The following is a 12,148-nucleotide window of genomic DNA, read 5'->3' on the forward strand; positions in this document are numbered from 1 at the left end:
TGCTTGAAAAGAGAAGCAAATGAAGAACTCTATTATTTCTATCCATCCATTTCTACAGCTTGTCCCTTTCAGGGTCGCGGTGGGTGCTGGAGTCTATCTCAGCTGCATTCTAAATGGTTTAAATTTCATAAAATGTCACTTAATATTACAAAAATAACTATGATTTTTAGTATGAAAAACAAAAGATATAATAAAAAATACATATAATTATTCGTTTGATGGCATCAAAATTAGCCTGGTTATTGCTGATGAAAATTAACTTGGAAACAACATACTGAAATTGTATAAGGCAAGATGATGAAATTATTATTCTATAGGTATTTTGAATAAAGGTTGTTATTTTATTAATCATTCTTGTATGTTGACATTACATTATAGTTGAATACATACACATAATGTATTAATAGTTTTTGGCGTGCTACTTGTCAATCAATTTTCCATATTTTTAAAGACTTCTTAAAAATTCTTCTGATATACATAATTACTCAACAAGACACTGTTGTGACTTAAGTAGAATATATTCTAAGCAAACCAGCTCTTCAATCCACAACTGTGTTTTAATATTGAAAAAAACAAACAATTGAAGGCTATGTTGGTCTTGAGTGATCTATGATGAGTATGTGTATTGCATATGTATTGCATTTGACTTTATTCTTGTTGCTGTGATAAATTGTGATGTTTTGGTGGAGGTGGCTTTACAAGACCTAGGGTCATCTTAACTTTTCCTACACATGTGTTTTAATTTACATTGTATAGTATGCGTTTGTGTGCACACAAATAAACAAATAAGTAAAGACAAGAGAGTTCACTCCGTTTTTGAAAATAAGTTACGTTCTGATTTTTATCGACCTTTTAAGGAATGTCCAAAATGGGGCTGATCTGGATCATTTCTACTACGTTTCCTTACATTCGTGCTATGAGTATAAGCTTCTGTGTGTGTGTGCGAGTGTCCCCGCCTCCTACCACAGAAAAAAAGACAGTGGATGACTGACAAGAAGCTTCACTGCGTTTCTTTCATTCTGCTATAAATAGCTCAAGAAGTTATCGGCAGATTTTAATACCTTTAAGAAAGTATCGCAAATAGGAAAAAGGACTACATTTTGGGACTGGCAGACATCTGCCCTCTCTAAGTTCTTTGTTCAGTTTAAAAAAGCAATCATTCATTTAGCACAACTTGAAAAGGAGCTCTGAAACAGAGGTCCTCAATGTCCATGAGGACCACAAACAGTATACAAGGACTTTATAAAGTGCTTCTTTTTACAATTGTCAATCAAATTAGTTATAAATAGATATGATAAATAATATCTACGCTTACAATATTTTGGAGGGTTCTTCAGAAACCTACCCTCTAATCCTAAGGATGTTCACCTCGGGGACGCACTGAACCACACTAAATGCTACAACAACACACATTACGCCGCAACAATCAACACAATGACCAGTGCAAAGAAAAACTCAAACATAATGACATTATAATTTTAAATAATGTTGCCCGGCCAAATTGTTATCAAGCACAGGAAACAAAACTACTTGTGGGTTTATTCTACGGAGTGCATCATACATAACAAAAAAGTTTACCTCGTTTCATCATATAAATATTTGGGGACCTAATTTGACAACCAGCTCAAGTTTGATGTGAACACCGATTTTATAGTGAAGCGAGCACAACAGAGAATTCATCTTCTCGGGAAATTAAAATTATTTCTCTGTCAGGCCTGTTATACTCTGTCGTTTTTATCAAACGTTTATTGAGAGTCTTATGTGTTATTCTTTTACTTGTTGGTTTCACTGTCTTTCAGTTAAAGACCGAAACAGCCTGACTAGTATTGTTTTAAGATTAAAGATTAAAGTACCAATGATTGTCACACACACACTAGATGTGGTGAAATTTGTCCTCTGCATTTGACCCATCCCCTTGGGGAGCAGTGGGCAGCAGCGGCGCCGCGCCCGGGAATCATTTTGGTGATTTAAACCCCAACTCCAACCCTTGATGCTGAGTGCCAAGCAGGGAGGTAATGGGTCCCATTTGGGATTTGAACTCCAACCTACCGTTAAGTCTTGCTCTAAGATTAGCGGAGTAAAACTAAGAGACTTAAACTTCTTCTGCAACCAGCAAATCCACCGAAAAGCAAAGAGCATTTTAGCCTCCCCGAGCCATGTCCTTGCGGGGGAATTCTCTCTGTTGCCTTCAGGGCGATGTTATGCCCTTCCATTGTGTAAAACAAATCGCTTTTCCAAATCATTCCCCTCTGCGCTCAGACTCTTAAACTTTTAAATTTTTCGGAGTGTTGTATTGTTTATGTATTTGACTTTTTATATATTGTGAGCCATGTAGGCTTTGTGAACCACGACAACCTGCTGCTCAAATTGAATTGCCCCTTGAGGGATTAATAAAGTTGTTTGAATTGAATTGAATTGAATTTATTCTGAAAGGTAAATTTTGGTAGTTGAATCCTAAATAAATGAAATAATAAAAGGTTTAGGTCTGGGTATTCTCACAAGTTACAAAGCAGATGTTTCCTTTAAACAAAACACCTTATGTTCTTAAACTATCAGAAGTAAATTATATTTAACTTTGGTATGACACAATCAAATAAAATAACTGCAGTTGCTTTTTTGCCCTATTACATACAAGAACATGTTATTAGTACCTTGTTGCATACATTTGAATATCAATTTACAATGAACTGTACACGCTTGAAGAGATTTTTACCTTATTTGTCCAAAATCTCCTGAATGACCTTCGAAGTAGCAACAAATTTACACACAAGTTTCTGCAACAAAAGTGGTACCCATTTACAGATACATAAAGATACAGTACATGTACGACACGGTGAATATTTATCCTTTGTAGCTAAAAAAAAATACGACCTATGTCACTAAATGTTACAATAAATGCTTTGCTAGCAAGATTGTTGAAAGGATCACCACTATTTGTTCTTTCCTAAAAGTAACCAAATTATTCCTCAAATCGAAAAGCCACACATATGACACTAATACCACCACCCTTCATTTCATTAATTTTCATTTAATTTCCTCATTTATTTCAGGCAATGACATAAAAAAAAAAAAGTACGAGGTTGACAACACGTAATAATATAAAATAATAAAATGCAAAAGGTAATGTACAGTATGTAAGCATGAAGCATGATGGTCCAGTTTTGCCTTAAAGGGAGTGGGAAGAAGATAATTGATTTAATCCCACCCCCAGTTCTCAATTCAGTGATTAATACATTGAGTTTCACTGTTACTTTAAGGATTATACAAATGTCGTATCATAGTGGCATTACCACAGGTAACAATAATTATTACACTGTAACAATAATTTGTATCAACAATGTAGGAAGAAGAAATATACCAACAATGGTAATAGACAAAATACCAACAATGGTAATAGACAAAATACCAACAATGGTAATAGACAAAATACCAACAATGGTAATAGACAGCATGCCAACAATGGTAATAGAGAACATGCCAACAATGGTAATAGACAACATAGCAATAATGGTAAGGAAACATTGAGCACATGTTAACATTTTCAAACAGAGTACAACAGCAGGTCAAATTAAAGACCCTGGCCTCTATATTTGAACCAGACCCAATGTTTGTATAATAGTTTAAATCGATTAATAGTTCGGCATTGCTTGTGTTGTAAGTCCAGTTTGTTCCATAGTTTTACTCCGCATACAGACACACAAAAACATGACACTTTTATTAGTAGATTGCACAGTACAGTACATATTCCGTACAATTGACCACTAAATGGTAACACCCGAATACGTTTTTCAACTTGTTTAAGTCGGGTTCCACGTTAATCAATTAATGTTTATGCGTGGTTTGAGCTCTCGGCAATGAGAAATATCCAAAGCCTCTCAAGTTATGAGCCTGCACTCGTCTTATAAAAAAACATTGTAGATTAGGTGGCAAGAATTTGTTAAATGCTTGATATAAGATTAATGATGTATTATATTTAACAAGATCATCAAATTTGAGCAACTTTGATTGCATAAACAGATTATGTTTGAAAAAAAAACAACATTGTGAATGATCTGCACTGCTCTTTTCTGTAACATGATCAGAGGATTAATTGGGTTGTGGTAAGTATTCCCCCATATTTCAACACAATATGTAAGGTATGGGAGTACCAAGGTGCAGTATAGAGTACGGAGTGCATTTTCATTGAGGTATAGTTTTGCTTTGTTTATAATTGAGAGGCTTTTGGAGATTTTTGTTTTAATGTGTCTGACATGAGGTTTCCATGATAGTTTACTATCAATTATTACTCCCAAAAATGTATTCTCATTTACGATTTAAATTTGGGTACCATCAATACTTATTTTCTGTTCAGACTTTTTATTGCGATTTCCAAACATTTTTTTTACTATATTTAGTTCATTGTTTATTGTATTTATGAGCTCATTATAGTCATCACTACTGTAGAATATATTTGTGTCGTCTGCAAGTAGTATACATTTCAGTACTTTGAATATATTAAACATATCATTAATATACACAAACAGTTTTGGCCTCAGCACGGACCCTTGGGGTACACCACAAGCAATGCCAAGAGTATCTGATAAATATTGACTAATTTTTACAAACTGTACCCTTCCTGTTAAATAACTTTTTAACCAGTCTCCAGCCAGCCCCCTAATTCCATATCTTCCCATTTTATCTAGTAGAATTGAATGATTAATGGTATCAAAGGCTTTCTTTAGATCAATAAAATTACCAACTGCATATCTTTTATGCTCCAGTGCATTAGTAATTTCTTCAATAACTTCAGTTATCGCCATTGAGGCTGTTTGTTTGGACCTAAAGCCATACCGTCATTGATGATGCTTCTCAAGAAACGATTCAAGTCGAGAATTAAATAGTTTCTCTAAGACTTTTGAGAACTGAGGCAAAAGACAAATTGATCTGTAATTGGTAAAAGCATGTTTGCTTTCACTTTTGGAGAGCGGAGTTACCTTAGTGATTTTCATTTTAGCCAGTCTGGAATGAGAGGTTTCATATATAAGTTAAGGGTTTTACAATATTCAGTATAACTTTTTGAACCAATATCATGTTGATATCATGGCAGCCAGTGGAGCACTTACTTTTACACGTCCGCACAATGTTTGTCACTTCCTGCTCATTTGTAGCTGAGAGGAAGAATGACAAATAATTCTGTTCAATAGTTGATTTTGTAACTCCATTGTCCGGGATATCAAAAGCCAATTTAGGACCAACATTTACAAATAAAGCTATTGAACTCATTCACTAATTACTCATATTATAATCTTCTCCATTTTCATCAATAAAGTTTGAATATCCTTGTTTGATTAGGCTATTCAAAACATCCCAAGTTCCTTTTATTTTGTTTTTGTTTTCATATAGGTTTTTTTTAAATAATGGAACCGTTTGCTTGTTCTTATAATATCAGTTAGTTTATTTTTGTACTTCTTATATTTTTGTTCGACTTCTTCTGTTTGTATTTTGATGAACAGTTTGTAGAGATTGTTTTTCTTTTCAGTTTCCCTACAGAACATTGGTTATACTGCGTAACAAGTATATATTAGGAATATTTACCTCCGAAAGCTGCGAGTTCACTCAAACACACAACTTCTTTTTTCTCAGCTTCCATCCAACTCTCACTTCTTCGCAGTCTTACCCCTTTGCAAAGTTGCAAACACACCACAGACGCCACCCTGACCTCTAGTGGAGTTCTCTTGGAACTACATTGTACAATTCCTTTTTTTCCCACCTGGCTACAATAGATAGATAGATAGTAGATTAATAGATAAAGTAATAATACTAAAAAACAAAACAAAACACTAACAATAGAAAACTCCTGAACACCACAGCGCCACCTGCTGGATGTACACAAGCACTTTACAAAAAGCACTGAAGCACTGAAGAACACCACAACACCATCTGTTGGATGCACACAACCACTGTCACATGGCACAGCACCCATGCACAATCAAATCACCAGATTTAATATTAATCATTAGTATTTGTTGTTTTGTTTCCACTTTTTTCAATGGATCACAGCTTCAGAGGAAAACCAAAAAACAGTATAAAACAGTAAAACATATGGAAGTATTATTGTGGTAAAACTACTTGCAAACGCATATCTCAATCTGTGCGTCTGTAATCCGACTAATTTGTGTGCCAGTATCTTAATCTGTGTGTGTTTGTAATCAGATCCGTGTGTGCATGTTATAATTTGTGTCTGTATTTCAATTTGTGTGCGTGTTAAGAAAATCTTAGCTGTCCATATTTCGATGTGTGTGTGTAAAAAAATAATGTGTGGATCTGTGTATTCAGATTCGTGTGTTGCAGGAACCCTGATTGGCCGTATTTTTATACGTGAATTTTGCACACTTCTGCTGTGTAAGACTGGTGGGCCTGTGCAGCGTTTTGAACGTGTAAAAATAAGTGTCCGTCTGAAACATCACATTTCCTTTCCCTATACTCACCAATAGTCAGCACCTTGCACCCACTCATGTTGTTCTGTGTTGAAGTCAACCACATTAGACTCTCATAAGTTAAAGTTAAAATACCACTGATAGTCACACACACACTAGGTGTGGTGAAATTTGTTATCTGCATTTGACCCATCTCCTTGTTCACCCCCTGGGAGGTGAAGGGAGCAGTGAGCAGCAGCTGTGGCCGCGCTCGAGAAGAATTTTAGTGATTTAACCCCCAATTCCAACCCTTGATGCTGAGTGCCAAGCAGGGAAGTCCATCCATCCGTTTTCTACCGCTTGTCCCTTTGGGGGTCGCTGGAGCCTATCTCAGCTGCATTCGGGCAGAAGGCGGTGTACACCCTGGACAAGTCGCAATGGGTCCCATTTTTATAGTCTTTGGTATGACTCGGCCGGGGATCGAACTCACGATCTACCGATCTCAGGACGGACACTGTAACCACCAGGCCATTGAGCAAGATGTTAAGAACCCCTAACTTTTTCCACAAATACCATTACTGATTACCAGTGGCAAGCCGTGCGTTTCCAACCTAAGCCTTCAGCGATGTCCGACTTCAATGATTACCTCTCAAAATACCATCATTTATGTCACCACATGACCATTGCTGGATAAATACTATACAGAAACACATTTACGCACTACTGGGCATTGAATCACCACCAACAGTGTACAAAACGGGTTATTTTATGGCACCTTTAAAAATCAATAAACCCGCATCAGCAATTAAAACACATCTCAAGTGGTACTGTCAAAACAAAAATTGCAAAAAACATATTAAACGTGAAAAAAGGAAGAAATAAAATATCTGAACTCACAATCTGTAGAACCCATTCGAGCTGACATTGTCTCACAAGATGTAGTTTCTCTTTAAATATCCTTCTTGAAAATGGCCTTGCAAATACTGTACATGTGTTGTCATGTCTAATCATAAAAGATGCAGACAAGGCGTGTTGGCTGACTTCTTAAAGTTTACTCCACAAAGTGCTCATCAAAAACAGCTGCTGGCATGGCTAAATGCGTCTACTGCGCATGCCCTTCACTACTGTGGCATGCTGGGTAATGGAGTTTTTGTGTTACCTAGCTCATAACATCACAATATATATCTGCCTTAGGCCATCTAGAAGGCCTTACTGACAACAACTTGTGATCTGATTGGCTATCGCAACTGTCTGTCAACTGTATGTCCCCGTTCACTTACAGTGCACAGACGCCAGCATTCAAATAAAATAAAATCAACTTTATTTATAAAGCACATTTTAAATTTACCAAAGGGGTAGCCAAAGTGCTGTACAATGGGCAGGTTAAAAATAATACGAGAACCGAGCAAACACAACACAACACAAACAGAACACGATAAAAAATAAATAAATAAAATATAAAAACATAAAAACATAAAAACAGGTTCACAGCAGGTGTATTATGGGGCGCCATTGCAGGATGGATATCACTCAGTGTTAAAAGCCATGGAATAAAAGTATGTTTTTAAGAGAGATTTAAAAACAGGAAGAGAGGGGGCTTGTCTAACACTCAGAGGTAGGTCGTTCCAGAGCTTGGGAGCAGCAGCAGCGAAAGCTCTGTCACCTCTAAGCTTCAGCCTTGTGTCCGGGACCGTCAGTAGCAGCTGATCGGCTGATCTTAGGGATCGGGTGGGGCAGTAAGGCTGAAGGAGGTCGGAGAGATATGTTGGCACGAGGTTAGCATTGTTAATTCTGAAGGCTTCGAGCAGATTTGGTACAGCATGGCAACATAAGCTATCTGAATTCTGATTGGATAAAAACTCTAGTACCTAAAAACAACAGCGCTGGAAGGAGGATAATGTGATATGAAGAGAATATGAATACTTTTACATATTTGGGGAAAGTAAATAAAAATTCCTTTAATCTTTTTTCCTATTCTTGCTTGATGTACAGCTTAAGTTGTTTAACAGTCCGGGGTCTCCGTTGTCGAATTTTATGCTTCATAATGCGCCTCACATTTTCAATGGGAGACACGTAGGCAGGCCAGTCTAGTACCCGCACTCTTTTACTATGAAGCCACACTGTTGTAACACGTGGCTTGGCATTGTCTTGCTGAAATAAGCAGGGGCGTCCATGATAACGTTGCTTGGATGGCAACATATGTTGCTCCAAAACCTGTATGTACCTATCAGCATTAATGGTTTCTTCACAGATGTGTAAGTTACCCATGCCTTGGGCAGTAATACACCCCCATACCATCACAGATGCTGGCTTTTGAACCTTGCGCCTATAACAATCCGCATGGTTATTTTCCTCTTTGATCCGGAGGACACAACGTCCACAGTTTCTAAAAACAATTTGAAATGTGGACTCGTCAGACCACAAAACACTTTTCCACTTTGCATCAGTCCATCTTAGATAAGCTCGGGCCCAGCGAAGCCGGCGGCGTTTCTGGGTATTGTTGATGAATGGCTTTTGCTTTGCATAGTTTTAACTTGCACTTACATATGTAGCGACCAACTGCAGTTACTGACAGTGGTTTTCTGAAGTGTTCCTGGGCCCATGTGGTGATATTCTTTACACACTTATGTCGCGTTTTGATGCAGTACCGCCTGAGAGATCGAAGGTCACAGGCATTCAATGTTGTTTTTCGGCCTTGCCGCTTACGTGCAGTGATTTCTCCAGATTCTCTGAAACTTTTGATTATTACGGACCGTAGATGGCGAAATCCCTAAATTCCTTGCAATAGCTCGTTGAGAAATGTTGTTATTAAACTGTTCGACAATTTGCTCACCCATTTGTTCACAAAGTGGTGACCCTCGCCCCATCCTTGTTTGTGAATGACTGAGCATTTCATGGAATGCTTATCACGGGAATCCAGTTCCCAATTCGCCTGTTCACCTGTGGCATGTTCCAAAATAAGTGTTTGATGAGCATTCCTCAACTTTCTCAGTCTTTTTTGCCATTTGTGCCAGCTTTTTTGAAACATGTTGCAAGCATCAAATTCCAAATCAGCTAATATTTGCAAAAAATAGAAAGTTTACCAGTTCGAACGTTAAGCATCTTGTCTTTGCAGTCTATTCAATTGAATATAGGTTGAAAAGGATTTGCAAATCATTGTATTCTGTTTTTATTTACGATTTACACAACATGCCATCTTCACTGGTTTTGGGTTTTGTACAATTATTCCCTTTTTTGATCAAAATGAAGGCAATAATGTAAAATAAGTAAAGGAAAGCCAAACCAGCCAACACTAATAGTAATCCTTCAAAGTCCTCCTGTGTCCAATAACTTATTTTCCGAGGTTGTAAACAACAACAATATCAACGGTGTAACAATACAACACACACATATTTGTGAAAATGAACGTAGAAAATAATTATAAAACATCCATCAACCCACCCTCTAGTTGACAGAGACATTAAAACAAGAAATAAATAAATAAATAAATAGGTTGTAAAATATACAATTGTCCAATAGATGGCGCCATTGACATTATCTTTACACAACAAGTCATCGTTTATTGAAATGTCCAACACTCAACTTTTAGCGGCATGCTGGACTTTCTGGGTTTCTTCTTGGGCAGGTTGTCAGCTGACTCCCAGGGCCGCTGCTGATTGGTCGACAGGCTAGTGCGCTCTTTTTCGACTGTGTTGTCCCGTGGGGAAGTTGAGTGGCCGGTTGTCATGGTGCTGGGATGAGGGGCCCCAGACAAGGACACACGGTGGGACCTGAGGGCGGAGTTGTCTCGGACATCTTTGGCGGCGGCGCGGTGGAGCCGCGGGTTGGGGTTGGCGCTGTGTCGGTTTCGACTGCGGAGCGAGCTGAAGACCATTGTGCAGCCCGCCACGGTGCAGCCATGTTTGAGCTTCAGGTGGACGGCGTTGTAGTGGATCTTCAACGTTCCTGCAACGGACAGGACAGGTAACATTGAGGGGATCACAGACAACGTGTCGTTCCTACCTCTGTCGTAGAAACTTTTTCCGCAGACGCCACACAAGACCCGCCCCTTGGGAACGAGACGGCAGGAGGAAGGGGATGCAGCAAGATCACGGAAGGCCGAGGAGAAGGACGGCAGAGGACGCAAAGACGACAAGGAGGTTTTGCAAGGATTCAGTGAAGAAGAAGAGTTAGCGGGCAGAAGGATTGAAGAGGCATTCTCCTGCTTGTTCCCGCCCCTCAGGAGGTCACGCTCAGGATCTGGCGTGTCTTGATCCCATCTGGCTCCGCCCACCTGATCCTGAAAGGAGAGAAGCATCGTCAGCATCGTTTGTCTTGGAGTCAGGAAGAAACAAGGTTTTAGTCATCACAGTAGGAAGGCTGGGCCTGTGGAGGGAAAAGCCGTCCTCCACCTGCCCCTCGGGTCGTCTCTTGGGAAAGGGGTGTTGGACAGCCACCATGAACTCAACGACGGGTCGCGTTTCGCCAAAGCGGAGGAACTCTTTGAGGAGTAGCGTCTCTTCTTCGGGGCTCATCATACACCATCGCTCCAGCGCCTTCCCGTCACCTCGCTGCTGGCACAGAAAGTTCTGGAGCGGTTCTGGACAGATGAGGGTGGCGTGTGGGCGTGGCCTGTGTTTACCTGCATCTTGTACCCGCGGACGTAATCGGCCAAAGTCCAGCCAAGCGAACGCAGGATGTGAGCTACCTGCAGACGACAGGAGGTGAAGACTTCCTTTCAAAATAAAGGCTGGGCATCGTTGTCACCAAGAGCCTACCTGCTGTGGCGACAGCACGCTGTAGAGGCGGTCCAACAGGATCTTCAGTCGCACAGGAAGTGCCTGAGCGCCGTACAGGACCAGGGAGCTCAGGTCCAAAACCGGTCCGGGAAGGACTGCCTCTACGGGGCCGCTGCTGCTGGGAGGGAGGGGGCGGAACTTCCGTATGGCTGCAGCAGGAAAGTCAGAACAAGTCACGTTTAGTCAGGGTCAAAGGTCGTAGAGTCTTACCATGTGTCGCCCAGCTGTGCCCGCAGTCACATGACCTCACATCAAAACTTGCATTATACCGACGGCAGCTGCACCCCGGCACCGCACACGCGCAGAGGTTAAAGGTCGTCCAGTGAGCCTCTTGAGGGAACGTCGTCGTCATCCTGCTGATTAGTGGACAAGTTACTTCCTGCATGAACATTACTGCTTGCCTCCTTCCTTTCTCTATCATCTTCACTTCGCTTGCACCTTTTTTTATTCTTCACTCCGCTTAGGCTCCGCCCTCACAAGCCTCTGTGGCAGACTGGATTGGCTGCAGGGAATTAGCTCCCACTGCCTCGCACATTCCTGCTGATGCCAAGGTCAAAGGTCAGACAAGAATGACCAAAGACGACATGTCACGTGACAGGATTTCCTGGCCATTTTGATAGGAACACCTGCATCAAATGGACCGTAAGGATGCTCGATATTCAGCTGGCTGACACACTTTCCCACCAAAAGCCCTGGTGGTGGTGGTGGTGGGGGTGTGTGTGTGTGTGTGTGTTCTCGTTTGAATCCTTGGCGCTGGTTCCACCCTCAATGTTTGTTCCAGAACCAGGTCGCATTGCTTCTTCACTCGACGGCGATCATATCAGGTCCGGCACCAAAATCTGGACTAGTCACGACCTAGAAAAGCTTTTCTGGCAGGTGACTCACAAAAAGGGGCATAGCAAGATGAGAATGTGACCTTTGCCCTTCCCAAAGACCCCCAGGATCAACTGCTGTAGAACCAAAGTGGCGACAGCT

The 12,148-nt window shown here is 40.3% G+C and overlaps 1 protein-coding gene across 3 annotated transcripts; it reads right to left on the reverse strand.

The window, feature by feature from the left end:
• Positions 1–9,592: 9,592 nt before the first annotated feature.
• LOC133662779 (zinc finger protein basonuclin-2) lies at positions 9,593–11,692 on the reverse strand. 3 transcript variants are annotated; one of them, XM_062066921.1, is made up of 7 exons: positions 11,612–11,692; positions 11,384–11,526; positions 11,153–11,322; positions 11,017–11,082; positions 10,745–10,945; positions 10,398–10,674; positions 9,593–10,340 (listed from the first exon to the last, which is right to left on the reverse strand). In XM_062066921.1, the coding sequence occupies exons 2-7, from the start codon at positions 11,523–11,525 to the stop codon at positions 9,955–9,957; spliced, it is 1,242 nt and encodes a 413-aa protein (XP_061922905.1). In that variant the 5' UTR covers position 11,526; positions 11,612–11,692; the 3' UTR covers positions 9,593–9,954. The 3 variants fall into 3 exon arrangements, with proteins under 3 accessions (XP_061922905.1, XP_061922904.1, XP_061922903.1); XM_062066920.1 differs by having other exon boundaries at positions 10,787–10,945; positions 11,384–11,638; XM_062066919.1 differs by having other exon boundaries at positions 11,384–11,638.
• Positions 11,693–12,148: the final 456 nt, after the last annotated feature.

This window comes from Entelurus aequoreus, linkage group LG12 (genome assembly GCF_033978785.1).
Source record: "Entelurus aequoreus isolate RoL-2023_Sb linkage group LG12, RoL_Eaeq_v1.1, whole genome shotgun sequence".
NCBI classification, from domain to species: Eukaryota; Metazoa; Chordata; class Actinopteri; order Syngnathiformes; family Syngnathidae; genus Entelurus; species Entelurus aequoreus.

Bases quoted from the DNA above. Each gene is read 5' to 3' on its own strand.
- LOC133662779 (XM_062066919.1), bottom strand. From the start codon at position 11,594: ATGATAGAGAAAGGAAGGAGGCAAGCAGTAATGTTCATGCAGGAAGTA. The intron at 11,083-11,152 runs GTAGGCTCTTGG...TGTCGTCTGCAG, and splicing joins GCGTGCTGTCGCCACAGCAG to GTAGCTCACATCCTGCGTTC. The intron at 10,341-10,397 runs GTAGGAACGACA...TGTCCGTTGCAG, and splicing joins AAAAAGTTTCTACGACAGAG to GAACGTTGAAGATCCACTAC.